General features: G+C 48.0%; 1 protein-coding gene across 5 annotated transcripts; it reads left to right on the plus strand.

Moving 5' to 3' along the window:
* The first annotated feature begins 223 nt into the window (after positions 1–223).
* Positions 224–18,451, plus strand: nfatc2a (nuclear factor of activated T cells 2a). 5 transcript variants are annotated; one of them, XM_041946252.1, is made up of 11 exons: positions 224–308; positions 448–505; positions 2,429–3,362; positions 3,462–3,630; positions 5,505–5,707; positions 5,792–5,964; positions 8,054–8,194; positions 10,203–10,258; positions 10,376–10,535; positions 10,672–11,385; positions 17,473–18,451. In XM_041946252.1, exons 1-11 carry the CDS (start codon positions 243–245, stop codon positions 17,526–17,528), a joined length of 2,730 nt encoding a protein of 909 aa, XP_041802186.1. In that variant the 5' UTR covers positions 224–242; the 3' UTR covers positions 17,529–18,451. The 5 variants fall into 5 exon arrangements, with proteins under 5 accessions (XP_041802186.1, XP_041802183.1, XP_041802185.1 ...); XM_041946249.1 differs by lacking the exons at positions 224–308; positions 448–505 and adding an exon at positions 1,786–2,052; XM_041946251.1 differs by lacking the exons at positions 224–308; positions 448–505 and adding an exon at positions 1,786–2,052 and having other exon boundaries at positions 10,672–11,379.
* The last annotated feature ends 1,577 nt before the right edge of the window (positions 18,452–20,028 follow it).

Here is a 20,028-nt window from a genome sequence, read left to right on the forward strand (position 1 = left end):
TTCCTGAGTGTGGGGCTTTGCAGGAAAGCCCTGAGTCTCCGACATGGACCGGCTCCAGGTTTCCATGGCAAAGGCGCACAAACAGGAGGAAACACTGAGGGAATCCCGTTATTTTACAGCATTGGACCATTATAAACACCCAGAGCGGGGAAGGAAGCCGCTCTTGATACTCAAGTAATCCTTATAGAGCTCGAGGAAGGGGGACTTCATACCAGAAGCGCTGCTGGAGCTGATGCGGCTGCATGTTTTTGGAGAAGAAAAGGAGTTTGCGCGCAGCTGCTGTGTCGCCGCTTGAACTTTTTAAACGTGTACAGACTTTCTTTTTTTTCTTTTTTTTCCTATTTTCTTTCTTTTACAACATTTTGTAACTGAAGAGAGCTTCTTCTGCTATGGTTATTAGCGGCAAGTAATTTCTCTTTTTTTCTTGATTTTTCGCTTTTTCTCCAGATGTTTAGAGAGACTTGGAGGCTGGCACAGTACCACACCATGAGGTCGATGGATCAAGGTACTGCTGAAGTGTTGTGATTATCTGGTAATCAAACCATTTCATTTTTAATTGATAGAGTAGTTTTGGCCCCGGGCTGTTTCTGTCCGTGTTGCCGTGGGCTGTAATGTCATGTGTCGGTTGTCTGCCTAACATTTCACAGCTAGTTTGGATGTTGACGTTTGGGAAGAAACACTGCGCGCGTCTCGGCATCGCCGGGAAAGCCGTAGAGGGAGCAAATGAAATACAGCAGCCGGTGACTGTAGACTCAGAAGTAAAATTAACTTTATCCGCGCGAAACAGCAGAGATACTTCGAGTATAACTTTAAAAGAAAGTGAGCATAAGTTAAGACTTGCTGTTACATCAGCTGACATCTCTGTGGCCGAACATGAGAAGAGAGTCTACTGTCTATTCTCACCTGAGCCTACCTGACTACCGCATGTTGTGTCTATAATTATGTTTTAGTCCCCATTTAGGCTCATTTAAAGATGTGAATATGGTGTAAATTATAGTTTTCCTCAAGAAAAAAAAATACATAATTAGGAGTAAAACAGCTCGAATGTCGTTTATATCCTGTCTGATGTGGTGCAGGTTTCGCCACTGGCTCTGGTTCACTTGGTTCGCATGTCCGAATGAACCCATAATCAGCATCGCAGCCAGGCTGACACCCCCAGAAAGATCAGAAAACAGAGAGCAGAAAGTTTTGCTGTTATGTCGGTCTGATTGTTTTGCTGACTGAGCATAAAGGCGGTGGAGTGTCGGGCTACAACTGGAAGGGACGCCCTCGTATCTGCGCTGCGTCGTGCGTAAATCTGGGGATTCCCTCAGGAGTCCCAACCTGTTCACGTTTTAAGAAAACAGACACACACTGGCGGATTGATCTCACGAAATCCAGTCCACAGGGGCTCACGATGCAGACAGGAGCATTAATGTGTCTGAATCCATCCATCTACCTGTGAGTAATGACATGATGCCGCTGCGCCCCCGTTTTAACGGACAGCTGTCAGCCAGTTGTCGGACGTGCGATGAGCCCGCTCAGCACCCGCTGTGTCACTGCATCATGTCAGACACCCGGGGGCAGCAGCAGGCCGCGCAGGCTGCCACACACGCGCGCTCATCTGTTTGAATGGGGCAGTTAATTCGCCACCTCCACGCTGCGCTCTGCGGCGCATCAGCGGCTCCAGGAGGCGTGAACAGACACAGAGATGAACTCGAAAGTTCTGCATTCGGCGTGAAAACAGACCCGCCTTCGTCTGAAAATAACTGCGGCGAGCTGAAACAGGAAACTTGCGCGCCTCACCTCCTGCAGCTCACCGATGCATCATTTGACACTTGAGCAGGTTCCCCAAATCCACATCAGCGCCGCGACACCTCAGCCGCGTCCCCGTCGCTTCGCCTGAACTCGGAGGAGTCGTTGGGAGCAAATTCAGACAGATGACCTCTTTTTACGACGAGAAAGATTTGGAGGAAGAGCTCAGTCGCGTCAGCTGCCCTGATGAGGATTTGGAGTTTGAGTACTTGTTTGAATATGAGCCGCCTTGCAGCGACTTTGCGGGGGGGGATCAAGGTTTGTCCGATGCTTTTTGGCAGCCTGGTTGACTCCTCTTCCTCTGTTGGTTATTTGTAGGCGCAGAGTTAATGCATTGCCTGCAAGCTTTATTCCTGTGAATGAAGAAGAAAAACAGGAAGTAATTTTGCCATGCTTCTTGATGAGGGTCGGTGTAGTAGCCATGTGTGAGAGTATGTCAACATGCCGTCTTTTTCATCGTGTTTTATTTTAAGAATAAAAAAAATGCAAAATCAACTTTAATGTTAAAAAGCGTGCAGGTGGAGTGACGTGCACGTTCACCTGTGTGATGAGATAAACTGCTGTTCTGGAAACATCTGCAGATGTGGCAACTCTTGTGTTTTCTGATGATTTTTCATCCCTTTCCTCCCTGCAGATGATCCAAACCTTGCATCTCACAAAGTCCTCAGCCCCGAGTCCGAGCAGGCTTTCCCTCTGGAGGAGGCCTCCCCGTACGGCATCAAGTCCTGCAGCCCCCCCTACAGTGAACACAACACTGAGGTTCTCACAGGATATGAGAACCAGGAGACCAGAAACTATCTGGACAGTACCCGGCCTGCAGGCCTGGCCATAAGCCCGCGGATCGAAATCACCCCCTCCCGTGAGCACTACAACCATGGTCGGGACTCCCTGCAGAACCACCACCTGAACATTAGCCCCAGGCCCACCCTCACTGTGCCAGGCCATGAAAACCTTGCCTACCGTGAGCCCCAGTGCTTGAGTCCCGCCAGCAGCAACTCGTCCACCAGCTGGCACTCGGAGAGCTACTCCCCCTGGGCGTCTCCTTGTGTGTCCCCCAGCAGCGGCCAGAACCCCGGAGACCTCTGCCCCAGATTGCAGAACATCCACACTGGCTCTCCGCGCACCTCCCCGGGCACCTCACCTGGCACCGGCCTAGCCGAGGACGGCTGCCTGGGACCGCGCTCGCCCTCCCCCAGACCTGGCTCCCGCTCCACCTCCCCGCAGGGCAAACGCACCTACGACATGTACAGGAATCCAGGCTTAGTCCCTGGGCACCGCTCCCGCAGTCCCTCCCCTCACGGCAGCCATGACGATCACAACACAGGTGCCCACTATCCACACAGCAGCCTCGCTGATGCCATGAATGGTTTTGGCACGGGTCAGCCAGGCCTGGTGCCCACGAAAATAGTCAAGACGTCCAACCAGGTTTACACTCTGTACCCAGAGAACCACTTAGAGGGGAACTACTTGGTGTCCTGCGACCAGGACATAAAAACCAAACCTGCTGCAGAGCCATTCTTCGTTATCCCCCCAATCTGGCCCAAGCCGCTGGTGTCCAGCATCTGCAGGTAGATTAGCAGCAATGCAATGACTTGCACTGTATATACACCTTCTAATCAGCATAACTAATGATTTCTATCCTTTCCTGTATCCTTCATGATCTGCAGCATCCCCGTGGCCTCTCTCCCCCCGCTGGAATGGCCGATCCCCCATCGTACAGACCAGTACGAGCTCCACATTGAGGTGCAGCCCAAGCCGCACCACCGGGCTCACTATGAGACGGAGGGCAGCAGGGGCGCAGTCAAAGCCCCAACAGGAGGACATCCTGTTGTGCAGGTACGGCCAGAACCAGGATTAAATCGACAAAGTACTCGATATCGTTTAAACCAGCAGCAGATTATGAATCTAACACCGCAGCTCAAAGTGCTGAACGACCACATGAAGGCATGTCGTCCATTAAATTAGGCGTCGAGTCTGGGAGCCTCAGGCAGCCCTGATGGGAGGGCTCGCGTGTAATGGTATTTCCTACTCATTATGCACCCAGCAGTTATTGCCCCGGGCCAGCTGTATGAAAATCACTCTGTGTGAGTTACTCTCACAGCACCTTTCCTATTTCTCACTTTCTGAAACAAATCAAGAAAGCACGCCCTAGCGCTGTAACCACCCTGTAGCCTCATGACAACCCTCAGAACTGAACTCAGGTCAGTGAGAAACACAGGCTCTGTCTTTCTTCTGCTGCCTTCCTTCCAGCTGAATGCAGGCTGCTGTTGTGCGCCCTCTCCCCCATGGTTTTAACCGCACAAACAGATCTGTGTTCATGCTGCCCCGCACTTCCTCTTACACACTGGTTTGTTGACTGTGTGGTTCTGGTATTAGGAAGCTGACTGCAAGTGTCGAAACTCTCTAGACATGTGCAAAAAAAACCAAAAAAAAAAACCCTGTGGTTGAGATAATTGTAGATGGGGGGGGGGCTTGCTTGCAGTCACAACATGGATTTGAAACACAGCATGTTGAAATTAGCTGTGACACAGTTACAGCCGGCTGTATCATCCCAGAATAGGTTCAACTTCCTCTTCTCTTTGTTACCGTGGCAACATTTCAAAGCTGTTGTTGTTGGTGATAGCAGGAGCTTGTTGGAAATAAAGCTTCTCTCTTCGCTTCTCTTTTCCATTTTCTGTCCATCCCCAAAGGCCTCACCCTGAGGTCAGTTCTGCCTGGTTTGCCAGGCCAATCAGATGGTCAGGCCTGGCTAGCCACGGCTGCACTCCTTCACCTCGTCTTCGCTCTGTTTTTCCTTCTTCCTCCCTCCGTCCCTCTCCCCGAGCCTCGTACCCTCCACTTTTCCTACGCCGCTCTCTGTCATGACTCACTGCTCCTGCCACTGCCATGACAACCGGCCGACTGCTCACACGGCCCGCTGAGTGTTTGCAGTCGGCTTCCTCTGTGTCAGCTACCTGGATATGGAGCCAGCCTGCTCGTTCATGTTGCCATAGTTTCTGCTCACACTCAGCAGCTGCTGCGGAGACTGTCAGTCGCATCCGCGCAGATAATCCCTCCGAAAATGTGACTGATGTGCGTGCTGTGTGTCGTTTTTCTGCTCGCTCAGATCTAAATGATGTAGAAATACATCTGATTTTAGATAAACTCTTATACTATAGTCACTCAAAGTGCAAAGTTGCCTGTAGTGTTTGTTCCGTCGCTCTGCAGCCAGCTCATGGTTATGTTCTATGATGAAGCTTGTGCACTACACTGTTTGCACAAAAACAGCATTTAGATGCAAGATGCTTTGTGGTTTTTGCAGGTTTCCTCAGGAGGCACTCTCAAGTTAAAAGTACCATCTCTCTATCTCTTCACAGCGTCACCTATCTCTTGCCATTTTCAGGCCATTGAAATAGTCAGGCAGGGTATTTATGATGGTTTCGGTTCTCTCAGTGAAAGGCAGCAGCCCTGCTGAATCCTGGATCCAGTTCTGACAGAGGCTGCAGGATGTGAGCTCTCTGCTGGCCTCTGCTCGAGGCTGCAGATAGGAGACTTTACAGGTGGTCGGCACTGATTAGCCACCTCTGGAGGAAACAACATCTGGAGTTTGAACAAGCAGCTAGTGGAGAAACACAAGCAGCTGACCCAAACATCTCCTTCATACTGCATCTCTGTTTCATCACCTGAAAAAGTCTGTTTTTCTGATTTTTTTTGTGTGTGTGTGTGTGCAGTTGCATGGCTACAGAGGCAAGGAGCCGCTCGGCCTGCAGATCTTCATTGGTACGGCCGATGAGCGCATCCTCAAGCCCCACGCCTTTTATCAAGTGCACCGCATCACTGGCAAGACAGTCACGACCACCAGCTTTGAGAAGATCATCCACGGCACCAAAGTCCTCGAGATCCCCCTGGAGCCAAAGAACAACATGAAAGCAATGTGAGAATATAATAATGTACGCATGGTGCCTGAATAATTCAACGTCTTGCCTGTCGTCACTTTCGTATTCATCCCTTCTCGCAGAATCGACTGTGCTGGGATCCTGAAGCTCAGGAACGCCGACATCGAGCTGAGGAAGGGCGAGACGGACGTCGGGCGGAAAAACACCCGCGTTCGTCTTGTGTTTCGCGTGCACATACCTCAGCCCGGAGGACAGCACGTCTCCCTCCAAGTGGCCTCGCATCCCATCGAGTGCTGTAAGCAGCTGCACACGGAGCACTTTCACAGCGTTACATGCTTTTCATGCTCTTTTAAATCATCTTAAAAACACGGCTTTAGTGTTTTGGGTTTATGATTTCCTCTTGTACGCTTCCTGTTCAGGTCAAGCTGCTGATGTTTTCAACAGGCAACAAAACTTTATGCAAAATAAACATCACAAAAAAAAAAGGAGCCCACATTCAAATGAGTTTGGAGCTGAGCTGATAGTCCAGACTTGTGCGCACAAAGACGTCTTTATGCATGCGGGGCTTCCATCCAGTCGATGTGGACCTGTTTGTACGTACACAGCAGTAAAGTCTGTGTTTGGGTACATCAGTGCGTATGTACACAGTGTTATTAAAGCACCTGGTGTAATCAAAACTCAAACAAGAAGGCCCTTTATCTAGCTTTGACCAACACCCCGGCCAAGACGTAGCATTAATCATATCAGTGGGACGCCGTCTGCATGCAGTATGCCCGTCATTGTAAAAAATCATGACGCAGAACACAATGTCATTTATAACTGTCGCTTCACATCTGCTTTCCGATCAGAGAAAGGGCAGGACAATAACCAGGACCTGTCGCGGGATGAACTTCACCACAATTGGCGGCAGTGAAAAGCAATCGAGCGTAAAGCTGTTTCCAGTGACGCCTGCGACGCATCTGTTGTGCCCGTTGATAAGCAGACCGTCAGCGGCGGTGTGTTTGAGGAGGCCGGTGTCATCCGCCGTGCTCGTATCCCCTCGCGGTGTAGCAGGGCGACAAACGTGTTCAAAGGTCAGGGGGCCTGTTTGTCGACGCCTCAGCTCGCCTCAGTGACTGCTGAGCTAATGGGTGACGCTAAGCTACGGGACGAGCGGCATTAAGCACAGAGCGTGACGGTCGGTGCCCCGTGGTTCAGAGCTCACTGCTGCAGTAATATCAATGATTGTAGTCTCTACCAGCGTCTTCCAGCTCTTCACTGAAGCTTCATGATGTTTGAGGGAAATATCCAAACTCTATGTTCCATCAAACATCATCAGAAATCACATGTTTGGCATGTTTGGACACTTTGGGGTCTGCTCTAGAATGTCCTGTGAGACTGAGCAGTGTTTGTAAAGACAAACTAGACACACTGCTTCATCAGATAGCATCAGAGCGCTCGCCGTTCCTCTTATTCCGTCCCCTTCCTGTACAGTACTCCACTGTACGCAGGCCGAGGCGACACCTCTCCTTCCCTCTCCTGAGTTGTGATTTGACAGATTTGTGTTGCTGCTTATTAAGAGTGAAAGCGAGGGTTGATGAATGAGTCAGCATCACCTCTTTATTGTTCAACAGCATCACTTCTTGGCAACAAGTTGTTGTGCACTTGTGGGAAATCAGTACAAAGCTTTCAAATCGAGCGTCGCTTGTTTTCTCGCTGTGGTTTCGGTGCTGCAGGTAACAATTACTGTCATTATTGATTATTCCGCAGATGAGTTCTTTGATTAGTTAGTTCATGGTCAGTCTATGAAATGTCAGAAAAATGACAATCACAACCACCTGTCTTGTTTTGTCCAATCGACAGTCCAAGGCCCAAAGAAATATATGTATATATGAAAAAAAACCATTAATACACACACACACATACTATATATAATTAAAATATATAATGAAAGAGAAAAGCAGTATTTTCTCACATTACAGAGATTGAACAGGGTGTTTTTGCAAAATTTGCACTATTTTAGCCTGAAAAATAACAGTTATTTTGCAGTAAATCAACTAATTGATTAATTAATTGTTTTTTAATTTATGGAGAAAAAGATCAGTCAACCATTGTTAGTTGCAGTTTGTGGAAAAAAAACTTTCTTCCATCTTTGACATATATATAAATGTATATACATCACATTGGAGAGCTTTAACAGGGGATTTTTGGAAATTTTTCGCTATTTTTGCTTGAAAAAATGCTGTAACGATGAATCATTTATTAGAACAGCTGTCCGTGATTTAGCTGTAAATCAACTAACCGATTAACTAATTGTCTCACGTGCTAATTGTCGCTCTTCTGCGAGTGTGCGACAATGGATGGACAGTGAATGTAACACGCCGCCGCTCTGTGTGTCCCGGCAGCCCAGCGTTCAGCACACGAGCTTCCCATGGTGGAGAAGCAGGACATGGACAGCTGCTCCGTCCTGGGAGGCCAGCAGATGATCCTGACCGGGCAGAACTTCAGCTCCGATTCCAAGGTCATTTTCATGGAGAAAACCCAGGGTGAGTGGCCTCGCATCATCCCCAGCATCACTCGCTGCGGGTGGGATCAGACTCATCCTCTGGCTTCAAACAAGGTGCTTTTTTGTAGGTTTTTGCCAACATTCAGGTGAACCATAAAGACATGTGCTGCCTGGAAACCGAACGTATGACTGAATCTAAGAAATCTGTATGTGCATCTGTTTGTTCTGCTATTACACAACAGAGCATCGCACTAACACCACAGCTCGAGTGATACCTGATGACTCATGCGTAACCACGTCTGTGTAACCAGTTTGTAGCTTTCACATTTCACCACCATCATTGTACAGACCGAGCTATTTGCATGATCCACATGATAACGCTGCCGCCTCACTTCCTTTTGCCCTTTTCTTCCTCACTGACTTCCATGATGTCTTATCGTGTTGGGTGATTAATAGGTCTGTGTCACATGAAAGGTTGTTTCGTGTGCGTTTGATGATGCCCCGGTTGACTCTTTTTTTTTACCTTTTGTTAGATCTTAGTAGGAGTACTTAAAGTAAATATTCCCTTTTTTTAATCTATTAAATTAAAGGAGTGATTTTACCACGATTGGTGCAATTTGATGGCTTTGTGTCGCTTGTATACGGTCAAAGGTCAGTCACCCTTTCCCTCCTGGGTTCCCCTCAGTGTGTTTTCATGGCTCTGGGATGTGTTGTCACTGTTGAAAGTGTAGCTCACCTGTCGTGAGTCTTGGCCGGCTCTGATACAGTTCACCTTGAGCTGCTTCTGGAAGGTTCTGTCGACCGGACGGTTGCGTTGAAAGTGTTTGTCTGATGCTGTGACTCACTGACTCCACTGCTGAGTGCTGGCCTTTTTAAATGCAGGCTACCTCAACTAAAACCTGGACCCGCGTGACCCGGCTGCTTTTTTTTTTTTTTTTTGCTTCTCCGGGGTTCCCTGCCGCTGTGTTACGACACAGCACAGTAATGGATAGCAAGACGGAGATGGAAAAAGAAATCGTACCAAGAGGGATCGCCATTGTTTTGGAGAGTTTGTGCATGACACAAAGTTCTGGAGCGAGCGGCTGTGAAATCCCTCTGCATGAGAGACAGCTGCCTCTGGCTCTTCAGCTCGGACAGGGCGGAAAGGAAAGCTTCCCCAGCCAAGTGGAGCCGGCTCGGGCTTTCGGTCCAGCTCTCTCCCCCCCGTTTCCACCACCGCACACAACCATCTCCAGGGGGAGAGCGAGAGTCGGGGTCTCCCTTAGTGTAGAATTGCAACAAAACGCAAACAAACGCGAACGCCAAGAAAGCAGGCAGTCGTCACTTTTTGTAAGAGACGTGGAGAGAGTTGATCATGAAAATGAAGTTTAGAAAAAAAGAGGAGAAGCTGGCGAGATGTGTGGAATCCCCCCTTCCTCCTGCTGACTCATTCCAGCCATGTGTTTGTAATTCACTGTTTGACAGAGGGTTTCCCACCTACAGCTCCGTCCAAACAGACCTCGCTGCAGCACATGTCGTATCATGTGTTCGGGCATGTGGAGTTCACATCAACAAGCCCGTTTGGGTTTCTCCTTTTTCACCTGAATGACAGCTCAGATGTAATCCAGCGGAGTGTGATGTAACATCGCATCGGCGGCCATAATCGTTGTGCAAACGCTTGCAGTTGTCATCGCAGCGTTGTGCCAGTGTTGTGTTTCTGTCAGCACTGGAAGCAGCCACGTGTCCGATTAATGGACGGCTGCTTTTCTGTCCACATGCGTTTGAAAATCAAGTGGGGGACGTGTTGCCAGGCAGACGTCACGGCGGCGGATCTACGGGATCTGACCGCGTTTGAGTTCAGTGAACAAAACGTGCTTTGAAAACACAGAGAACTCAGAAAAAAGGTGATTTCCAGGATTCAGCATTTTCCAGATCCACAGCCTAAAGACTCGCAGTTATCCCGCTGTCTGCTACATCTTGAAACAATCAACCGTCCTCACTTTACTGCAGAGTTAATTACCACCTTGTTTGAGATCAGGTTTTCACTTTCTCCCTTTGCTTCTTTCTAGATGGGCAGCAAATCTGGGAAATGGAGGCAACAGTGGACAAAGATAAGAGCCAGCCAGTGGGTATCGTGCACCAGACCGCTCCTTAAACATGAAGCTGTAGACACACGTCTGTTGTCGCGATTTAGCAGCTGAGTTCAAACTAAAAGACTCAGTTTGGGGTTGTTGTCTTGCAGAGTATGCTGTTCGTGGAGGTGCCATCCTACAGAGACACGTCAGTCTGCCATTCTGTCAAAGTCAACTTCTACGTCATTAACGGCAAGAGGAAGCGCAGCCAGCCTCAGCACTTCACCTTCACGCCACTGGCATGTAAGAACGCTGCTCAGCCTCTCTGTGGTAGGCTCACATCGAACTATGGGATTTGAATCTAAAGGGATCAGATGAGTGTTGTTATCGTGTGTGAAAATCTGAGTGAACAGTGTAAGAACCCACCGCTTCCTCTCAGATATCGCTTTGACTTTTCTCCTCACAGCTCCTTCCATCAAGACAGAGCCTATAGATGAGTATGAAGCAGACCACATGGGTTTTGCCATGCCCCAGATCTTGGGCTTGTCCCCTCATTCCTACTACCATAACCAGCGCGGCGTTCTCCATCCAGACAACGGCCTGCTCTCCAGCATGGCCTCCTGCCAGCGCCTCAGCTCCAGCCTTCCGAGCCAAGACGCACGTTTCCAGCAGCAGAGCCCGGCCATCGTGTACTCCCGCGGGGGCAAGAGCCTGAGCGGCGGCCCTGGCCTTTATCAGCAGGCTGGAGGGTTGATGCCCGACCCGCACCGGTCGGTCCTGGTCCACACTGGCTCTCCAGCTCAGTCTGCAGGTCCCCTCGGGGCAGGCCAGCACCCTTCCATCATCCAGTTCTCCCCCACCAACCACCACCTGCTCCGCGCGGGAGACCCTCAAGCCCTCGCTGCCCCTCAGCCCGACAGCCAGCAGGTCATCTACTGCGATGCTTACTCCCCACAGGCCGCCGCCGCCCACTCGCCCACACCCCCCCAGGCTCAGGCAGCGGTGACCCACCCTCAGCACTATCCCACCGTGATCCAGCAGCAGCCCTACGTGCAGAAGGCGCAGCAGAAAGGCCGCGCTCCGCCCGGCACGGGGCAGATGGAGGCTGCGGGAGACGGGCAGAGGAGGGTGACGGTCAAGGAGGAGAACTTGGACCAGGCCTACCTAGATGATGGTGAGTGTAAGTTAATGCTTTTATACTCAGCGTGAGTGGGATGGCTTGTGTCATTCGCAGTGTGTGTTTTTAGCATTAGTGAGGCTGACAAGTGATGAATGCATGCAATTCCCCTTTCTTGAAAGAGATGGACGATAAGAACGGCCGACAGAGATGCGACTTCTCCTCAGAACAATTCAAGGATATTTACAATATCTGCACCATCTCCTTTGTGCACACCGCAGTTTGATCTATGTGCTACGGTATCGCTCCGAACAAAGCCGACAGAACAAGCTCGCACTGTTAAAACAATCCACGCCAGGGGTTGTAGTTATGTTCCACTTTAAGGTGGAAATAACAGCGATTATGAGTCATATGTTTATACTTATGCTTGTCAACCCCCGCTCCCCTCCGACAGAATTAATGTCAGGCCACATCCAGCAGCAGGCGGTAGGCGGGACCTCTTCCTTTCTGTGGAGTTAAAGGTTCTCCAGACCGTGTTATGTTTTACGGTAAAATGCCTCTGAAAGCGCGACAGCACGTTGCTGCTCTTGATCGTGTGTCAGCCAGGTGAGGTTTGACGGCGGTTTTGAGGCCGCCGTCAAACGTTCGGCGGCGCTCGTGTGCCGGTCGCAGGGGTTCATCTGGCACTGCCACACATCAGGAAATTATTTTTTTCTCTCCCTCTCGCATTAAAGACGGATAGGGAGGGAGAAAAGAGTGTCACTCTCCTGACCGCCTGGACATGTTGACACTGTTATGAAGTGAAAAACAACTTCCATGGCAACCATTGTCAAACAGTGGAACGTGCTGCCTGGGAGAGCTGGGGAAAGCCTCTTTGTTTGTTGTAGTTGGCCGGGGCTTCTCCTTGGCCTTACGCCCCTCGATTCTGTGGGGGAACCCACCAGAGGATTAGCTTTTTTTCCGACCGCGGGATTCTGCCAATCTGGCACAAGAAATTCCTATTTGCAGCTGCTCTGCTCCAGAAAATCCAGCCTGATCCCTGTAAGATAGCGGGAGGGTGGAGGGCAGTTCGCAGGAAAAGGGAAGGGGTTGTGTGTGTGTGTTTCAGTGGAAAAAATGAAACGAAGTAAAAAAAAAAAAAGGCCAGCGATGGAATTTGTGTTTTTTGGATGGAGCTTGCAGGGTTTCCCTCCGCAGTAAACAGCAACAGGGCTGTGAGTTGGTGAATTAACAAGGAGCTGGAGGAGCAGTCAAACTGGGCCTCCTGTTTGATCCTCCCATCATCACACGGCGATGACGGCCAGTCAGCTTCCCGAGGTGCCTCTGCATCTTTGTCGAGTTTTTATTCAAACAGCGCGTTAGCTTTTCCCTGGAAAACTCATAAAACCTAACAGCAGAATTAGCAGTTAATTCTCTTTAATTGGCTTCTTTTACCCGAGACCTGCAGGCGCTTTTATTATTTTAAAACTACAACAGAATTACAAGGGTGTTGTATACAGATCCAGTTAATCATGTTCATAGTGCCACATCTCTGACTGTTGCAGCCGTGTTTCTAATGCATCATCAGTTGCATCTGGACCGTGTGCCCCCGGCTTATCACTGCTGCAGTTGATAATCCACCCACCCGCATCATTTAATGAGGAAAAAAAAGGGGAACTTCCCGATATTCAAAATATTTTCTTTTAGACAAAAGGTGAGAAGATAAGCATGGCCTGAAAAATCCCCCTGTGTTTGACTGCAAAGGCGTTGAGGTGTATTCTTGACCACAAAACAATCATTTAATTCGGGACTATAAACACATTTTTTTGTCAGCGCGGAGGCGCGCTTCAGTCTTTAGTCATTTTTGAAAGAAGGGTGAAGCCACATCCTGGCGTCGTCGCAGTGTTGTGGTCGATAACTGTCACATTTCCGACGTGCCTGAACTGTGTCAACTTTAGTGAAGGGTGTTAAAACAATGTCACGTATTTTCGCTTTGTAGCAAAACCTGGCCCAGAATCTCTCCCACGTGTCTCCAGGTTCTCATGTTCGCCTGTTGCCGCTCAAACAGCCCGTCGATTGACGTTTGTATTTATTTATTGTATCCATTCAATTGAGAAAGATGTCAGAGCCTGCCTTACGTCGGCGTAGCTCACTTTGCGCCACGTAGCTTGTGAAAACAGCCAATGGCGAAGCCGACAAAAGGCTGAGAGTGACAGACTTGGTGGGTGTGGAATAAAGCCCGGAGGCAGTGGAGCAGGTGGAACTGTTCCAGCAGGTAGAGATCAGGACAGGAGAGATAAAGCACACAGCAACAGCCTGGTGGGCACGCATTAGTCTCAGCTCACTTCCATCCCATCCCAAAGGCTCGATCAAATACACAACTTGGCCGTATCCAGACGGCGCTGCGGCTGCTTTAAGGCGCCTTCATTGTTTAATTCACAGAGCACTTTCAGTATCTTTGTCCATTCATGTTGATTCTTGTCGGCCTCTTAAAGGGTAGATATTGTAAAACAATGCTCACACGCGTGCAGTGCAGGATTCGTCACCTGCTGTGGTAGTGGCAGCAGTTCAGAGTTCACAGAGGCTGCAGCCACGCTAGCGGCTCTGTGAGCTGAGTGCTAGCATGCATAAGCTGGTTTAATGTTCACCGACAAATGCTTAGCATCTTCGTTTGGGGGTGCTAGCATGCTAACAACAGCTAAACAGAAAGTACAGCTGAGGATTGAGTAGTCTTGCAGGTATTTGCTCATAAAATAAAGTATTGCACGGAGTGAATCTTTGATCCGCTGATTTTATGACAGTCCGTCCAAGAGTTGTTGAGACGTTTCACTCAAAACCACAAATTTCAACCTGCTGGTTGAAAATCATTAGATGTCCTCCTCTGGGGACCATGAATGTCTGAACAAAATTTCATGGCTATTCATTTTGTTATTGAGATATTTCAGTGGTGGACCAACCAACCGACCATCTAAGACATCCTGAGAGCCATGAAGCTAGTCTGAGCCAATCACATCAAGTCGTTTTCTTCCAAAGTTAGCTGTCTTAGTGTGAAATTCCCTCATGTTGCTGATCTGTGGAGGAGGAACAGTACACAAAGAGTGCACAAACTGCAGCTTCAGTTGAACTTTGGATCACATTCAGGCTCAGAGACAGAGGAACCGGATCCATCCACCATTTCTTCCTTTGGAGTCATGCTCAAAAGGGATCTCCTGACAGCCCGTGTAGAGGGGAGGAACAATAACAGTGACTAATAACTGTGCGTGTGGGTGCGTCGGCTTTGTCTGAAGACAGACCTGAAGAACACGCCGGATCTGTGGTTAGACGAGTGGTTAGCTGTCAGTCCACTTTCTCTCTTCCTATCTCTGATTTTCAGCTTCGTGCCGTCATTGCGATCCCTCCTCAGCCTCCCTCGAACCTCTCCAGTCGTACGCTCCCCGTCAACATGCTGCACTCCCCTCTGCAGCACAAACACACGCACTGTATTAACATGCAAATAGTTGCAGACACACAAACACGCACATTCCAGCTCGCAGCAGGCAGCGTGCAGCGTCTGAGTCAGCCACTGTACAGGGCGTCTCTCTGTGTCCTCCCACCGTCTGTAAACAGTGCAGCTCATTGGTGCAGAACTCCGGAGCCAGACACTCACCTATTGAACAGACTGGCCCGAGTGTTCCCGGGGCCGGCCTCAAATAGCCGCTCCGTGCCAACCCTTCATTAGACTCAGTAAAGCCCCACTGTATGTCGCCCCACTGCGGCGCTCCTGCTGCCTCTCTAAGCTTGTTTTATGCTCAGGAAAAATCCTGTGGCACTGCTGGGGAGATGAAAGTCCCTCTGAGGCATCAGGTGTCAGAGGGAATTCCACTACAGACTAAAACAAACAGGGACGCTGATGTCGCGACGACAGCAGAGCCCGGTTTGGCTGCTCCCGCAGTTTTGCGGTGCTCAGATGCCGCTCCGGCGAGAAAATGCGCTCAGTGTTGAGTGTTTTTCACACCTGAAAGCGATCAGAAAGGACGGACAAAGATTGGTTTGTCGGCTGAAAGAGAATCTGTCTGACTGATTGATCACATTTCGAAGCGCTTCGCTGCAGTCGTGCGTGCTTCATCAGATCAGTTAGAAATATCTTCCAGCCTTTCCTTTCATTTACACCTCTTGACTGAGGTGCCATAGGCTTGCAACAGACACTTTTTTTTCTGCTAATTTTGTGGCGAGCTGATCTGCTCCTCGCACTGTCGCCTGCTGAGAGGTGCCATTGTGTGGGCGAGGTGGTGTCCGGTTTCATTTTACATGTGTTTTAATAGTTGCACCCTTTGTCTCGCCACCATGTAAATGGAGGCTTTAAATAGAGCCAGCTGAGCGAGGTTCTCTGCCGCTATAACAAGGCAGTGCCACGGTGCAGCATGGACCATCTTAAAATGTTAACATTTTTATCTTTCACTCATTCTGCTAGCTAGCCTAGATCTGTCCAGGCAGGTGTAAAACAGTAGGAAGGTGTTTTTAGTCTTTGCACAGAGCCACGCCAGCTGTTTCCCTCTGTTTTCAGTTGTTAGGCTAAGCTAAGCTAATAGGCTGCTGGCTGCAGATCCATACTTAACACATTACACAACAGAACTATTGCAAAATGTGTCTGCCATTAACTTTCTGTTTTTTTTTCCTGAATGAACCACCGGCGCTGACATTCAGATTCTAACACGTACATTTTTAACTTCAGTTGAATAACCCAAAGTGTAGCCCATCACCATGGTTACAGAATCACACACACACGATATGCTCCGTAATGGCTCGGTTACAGGCAAAGAGCTTTTTTGGCCCGCACTTTGAAATACTTATATTACTCATCGACCCTAATGAGTTCCCCGAGGCACGGTGGAAGCGGTGGCACCAGCCTATAACGTCTCCGAGTGCCAGTGTACACAGACAGGCGCACAGCAGGCTTCCACATAAACACCGGAGCTCAACGCGGCCGGCGCGGCGTATCTGGAGGGGCGGCGTGTTACGCATTCCCGCCATTCCTTCCCGCTTTCTGCAGAGCTACCTGTTGACAGCAGGCCTTTCTCTCACCGTGTTTGAACAGGTGAACACATGAACCTGCAGCCTGACGCTGTCTCACCTACACTTCCTCCTCCTTGATGTCGGTGCTTATTTCACCAGCACACACACACAACAAACCTTCATGTACTCCCATGTTGACAGATATAAAGATTCAAATATAGAAGTTTAATTTTTAATCTTAGTTTCAGTACATGACAAAGGTTTTACGCCCCCCCCCTGCACATCGTGATTCTATTTTTAGAACCATGAGACTGAAAGTTTCCACTTCAACCCCCTTCCTCCTCTGCCGATGTGTATACACACGCCTCATCCCAGCGATCGTCCCAGCAACAGGAAGTGATCACTCATAGGCTCTTGCATAGCTCTACCTCTAGTGGTCACTCAACGTTAATGCAGCCTTTATCTGCCTTCCATCAACGCCCTGCACAGAAATGTCAACCTGTCAGACTGCAGAGACGCCATAAACTACTCACAGCTCTGTCGCTGCCGTGTTTGCTCTTTTGTTTCTCTCATATACAGCCGATGTGTGTGTGCATGCATGTGTGTGTGCGCCTGAGTCCAAAACAAGTGTATTGTTGTGGATAGAATGTGCAGTATGTTGTTATATAAGTGTGTTAAAGGTATGTTTCTACACACCTGTGGGTACACCTGCGATCTATCTATCTTATCTATCTCAAGTGTGATGATCATTGATATGCTGTAAGTGTAATGTAATTATACTTCAGTACCCACCTGAGATGCAAAGAAAACTAGGTTGTGTTCCTGAAAATCTATTAAAAGTGCACTATTTTGCTCCAAGACCACATCAGTAGTATAATTACATTATATTTAAGCACATCTTGAGTACAGCTTAAACACACTGAAGTACAGTTTGGGTAAGGGAAGGGATGGCAAATGTGACGATGCTCAGAGAAATCTGGTGTTTGTATGTTTACTCATAAATAAAAAAAAGAAATAAAAAGGAAATGTCAGTCAGACCACAGCGCCTCTGTCAGCAGGACGTCAGAATTATAATCAATATAATTATATAATCAATACTCAGAATGGTTCTGTTTTAACACTGTTTTTTAAATGAGCTGTAAAAGCTGTCTAACATCCCTCTGTTTCTTTACTTCACAGTGAATGAAATCATAAGAAAAGATCTGACAGGTGTTCAGGCCAGAGGGCAGACATAGAGGAGGGACCCAAACAGGAAATGACAACACGCCCCCCCCCACAATGGCACACACACACACACCGAGTCTTCAACCTTCCAGCGAGGTGACGCACATCCACCAACAATCAGACGCTCTCTTCCTCATTTTCTCTCCTCGTCCAGATAGAAGTATCAGCTCCCGCCGGCTGTGTTTGCTTTGGACGTTTTCCTGCAATAAACAGTTTCATTCGGCAAACAGAGCAGCTCATTCGTCCCACAGCGACGACACCAACGCTCAGCAGGTTTCCAGCGAAGCGGTGGGAAAAACGGGGGAATGTGCCTTATTTTACAGAAGAGATAAAATGTGTTCCCAGAATAGCATCAGCCATGCCGTCCAGGTGATAAACACCTGTCGGCCTCGTACCAAAAAATCAGCCCAAACACGATTGGTCAAACATCTCTCGTGGCCTGAAGCTTTAATCCGTCTTGCACAAAGTGTGTACTTTCTCTGTGTGTATCTTCATATGCAGTTTTACAGGAAAGGATTGTCCTGAGCTAACAAGCTGATCATCTCATTTTTTACGTGCAGTTTTCTAATTGAAGCGAAGCGCACACCTGCCTTAACCACATGAACTATTGTGACGCCTCCTAATATGCACTGTTTTCAATAACAGGGGGTCAATGTTATTGCTTTTTTATATAATATTTGAGTCATGTGAATAATGTACCATTTTATATTCATAAAATATATATTGCATTATATTCAGGTGATAACGCCGAAGTGGCTTCACGGGGGCCAGCGATGCTGCAGCGATGCGAGCATCGGCCCACGTTTTTACATGATTTCCCTGCTCGTCAATGTCGCGTTGACAATGATTTGAAAACGTTTCTCAAGTCTGGCTCACGCTTAGGTGAGAGATTTTGTACACTCAGATTTAAAGAAGGTCTTCTTTGCTTTTTTAATCTCTTGGGGTTTTTTTTTTTTTTTGGGGGGGGGGGGGTCTGTTTTGTTTGTGTTGCTGTTAAAGTTGATTGTATTAACATCTGTGGCTGCTACCGCAGTCTAAAACAACATATTCCAAAGCTTCTACTGGGTGTATTGTTTCGCGTACAGTTGAATTTGAGTCTGTCCGTAATGACAATCAGTATACTCAAAGCTAAATGCCTGCCTATGCAGAAGCTGATGTAAAGAGCGCACATTTTATTTTCTGCAGTTCTACTTTATACACACTGTAAGCACAGTAGGGAAAATACAGTGTGTATAACTCACGTGCAAATACAGCTTTAAAGGTTAGTTTAAACAAAAAAATCTTTGTAATATTGTAATATTGACTGAATTGGAGTCCATTAAATGTGCCATTTTTATGATTGTAAGTGAAGAAAAGCAGTAAAAACACATAACAGAGGTCAAATGTAAGACTGAATCTCAAGGTTTAATATTTGAGGGACCTATTCGATAGAAAAGAAGATTTTATTTTGTAATATTAGTGAAGCTAATATTGATCTATTAATGATTTTTCTCATTGAGCCAGTACAGCACAAGTGCTTTTGTCATTTCTTGAATGTAATCTATATTAAATAGTTTTTTTCCCCTTCTCTGTAAATATTCGATCCTGCGCTTAAGTTTGAGTTGACTAATATAGAAACAGTTTGTCTGTCATGTATCGTTCACTCGTCTCTTGTGTTTATTATACGCATCACGCTATAGTTATCATATCATGTATTGTATCTGTTTTATTACGATGTAAAACATGACATACGACACATTACCTTAAACTGTTAAGCCCTTTATAGGTTCTATTTTTGTTTATGCGTTTGTTATTATTATTTTATAATCTTTAAAGACGTATTTGGCAGTGCGAAGGTTATTAATACTGTCTTATTTTATTTTTCTGTGTTGATAGTTGTCATGTACTTGTTCTGTTTTGAGTCTACTACACTTTGTGCCTCCTTCCATGCTATTTTTGTAACCTTAAAAGTAGCAATAAATAATAACCGTATACATCATGGTCTGTTTGAATGTGTCACTGCTCTGCAGCTGCTCTCTGTGGGTGAATATTTAATGTGACCTTAAATGGGTGCGGAGTTGTGGTCAGATAGATGAGGCGGCTCATAGGTGTCTCTTGTGTTGCCTCTTATGAGGGGAAAATTGAAAGTTAGTGGCTCCAGCAGACAGTGAGTCATCGTGGCATCCTGAGGGAGGCAGACTCACAGGACACCCAGCGTGTTTTTTTTGTGATCCTTGCAACGTGAAAATACTCGGCACTTCAGCTTTCAGCCGCCGGAGAGGTGTGCTGTTCACCCGGGCGCGTGTGTCCACGCACAGCAAACACACAGCTCCATCAAACGGCAAACAACAACGGGCAGGGGGACTCGTGCCCGGAGGCTGCGGTTGCTATGGCGACAGCTTGTTTGGTGCTCCGTCCCCTCGTCGGGAGGAGGGCTCTGTGAATGAACCTTGTTGTTCAGGAAGTCTCTGGTTATGACATCACCGCGGGTGAAAAAAGGGAGCACGTGGGCTTCGGCTCATGCAGCCCACT

Source organism: Chelmon rostratus, chromosome 10 (assembly GCF_017976325.1).
Source record: "Chelmon rostratus isolate fCheRos1 chromosome 10, fCheRos1.pri, whole genome shotgun sequence".
NCBI classification, from domain to species: domain Eukaryota; kingdom Metazoa; phylum Chordata; class Actinopteri; order Chaetodontiformes; family Chaetodontidae; genus Chelmon; species Chelmon rostratus.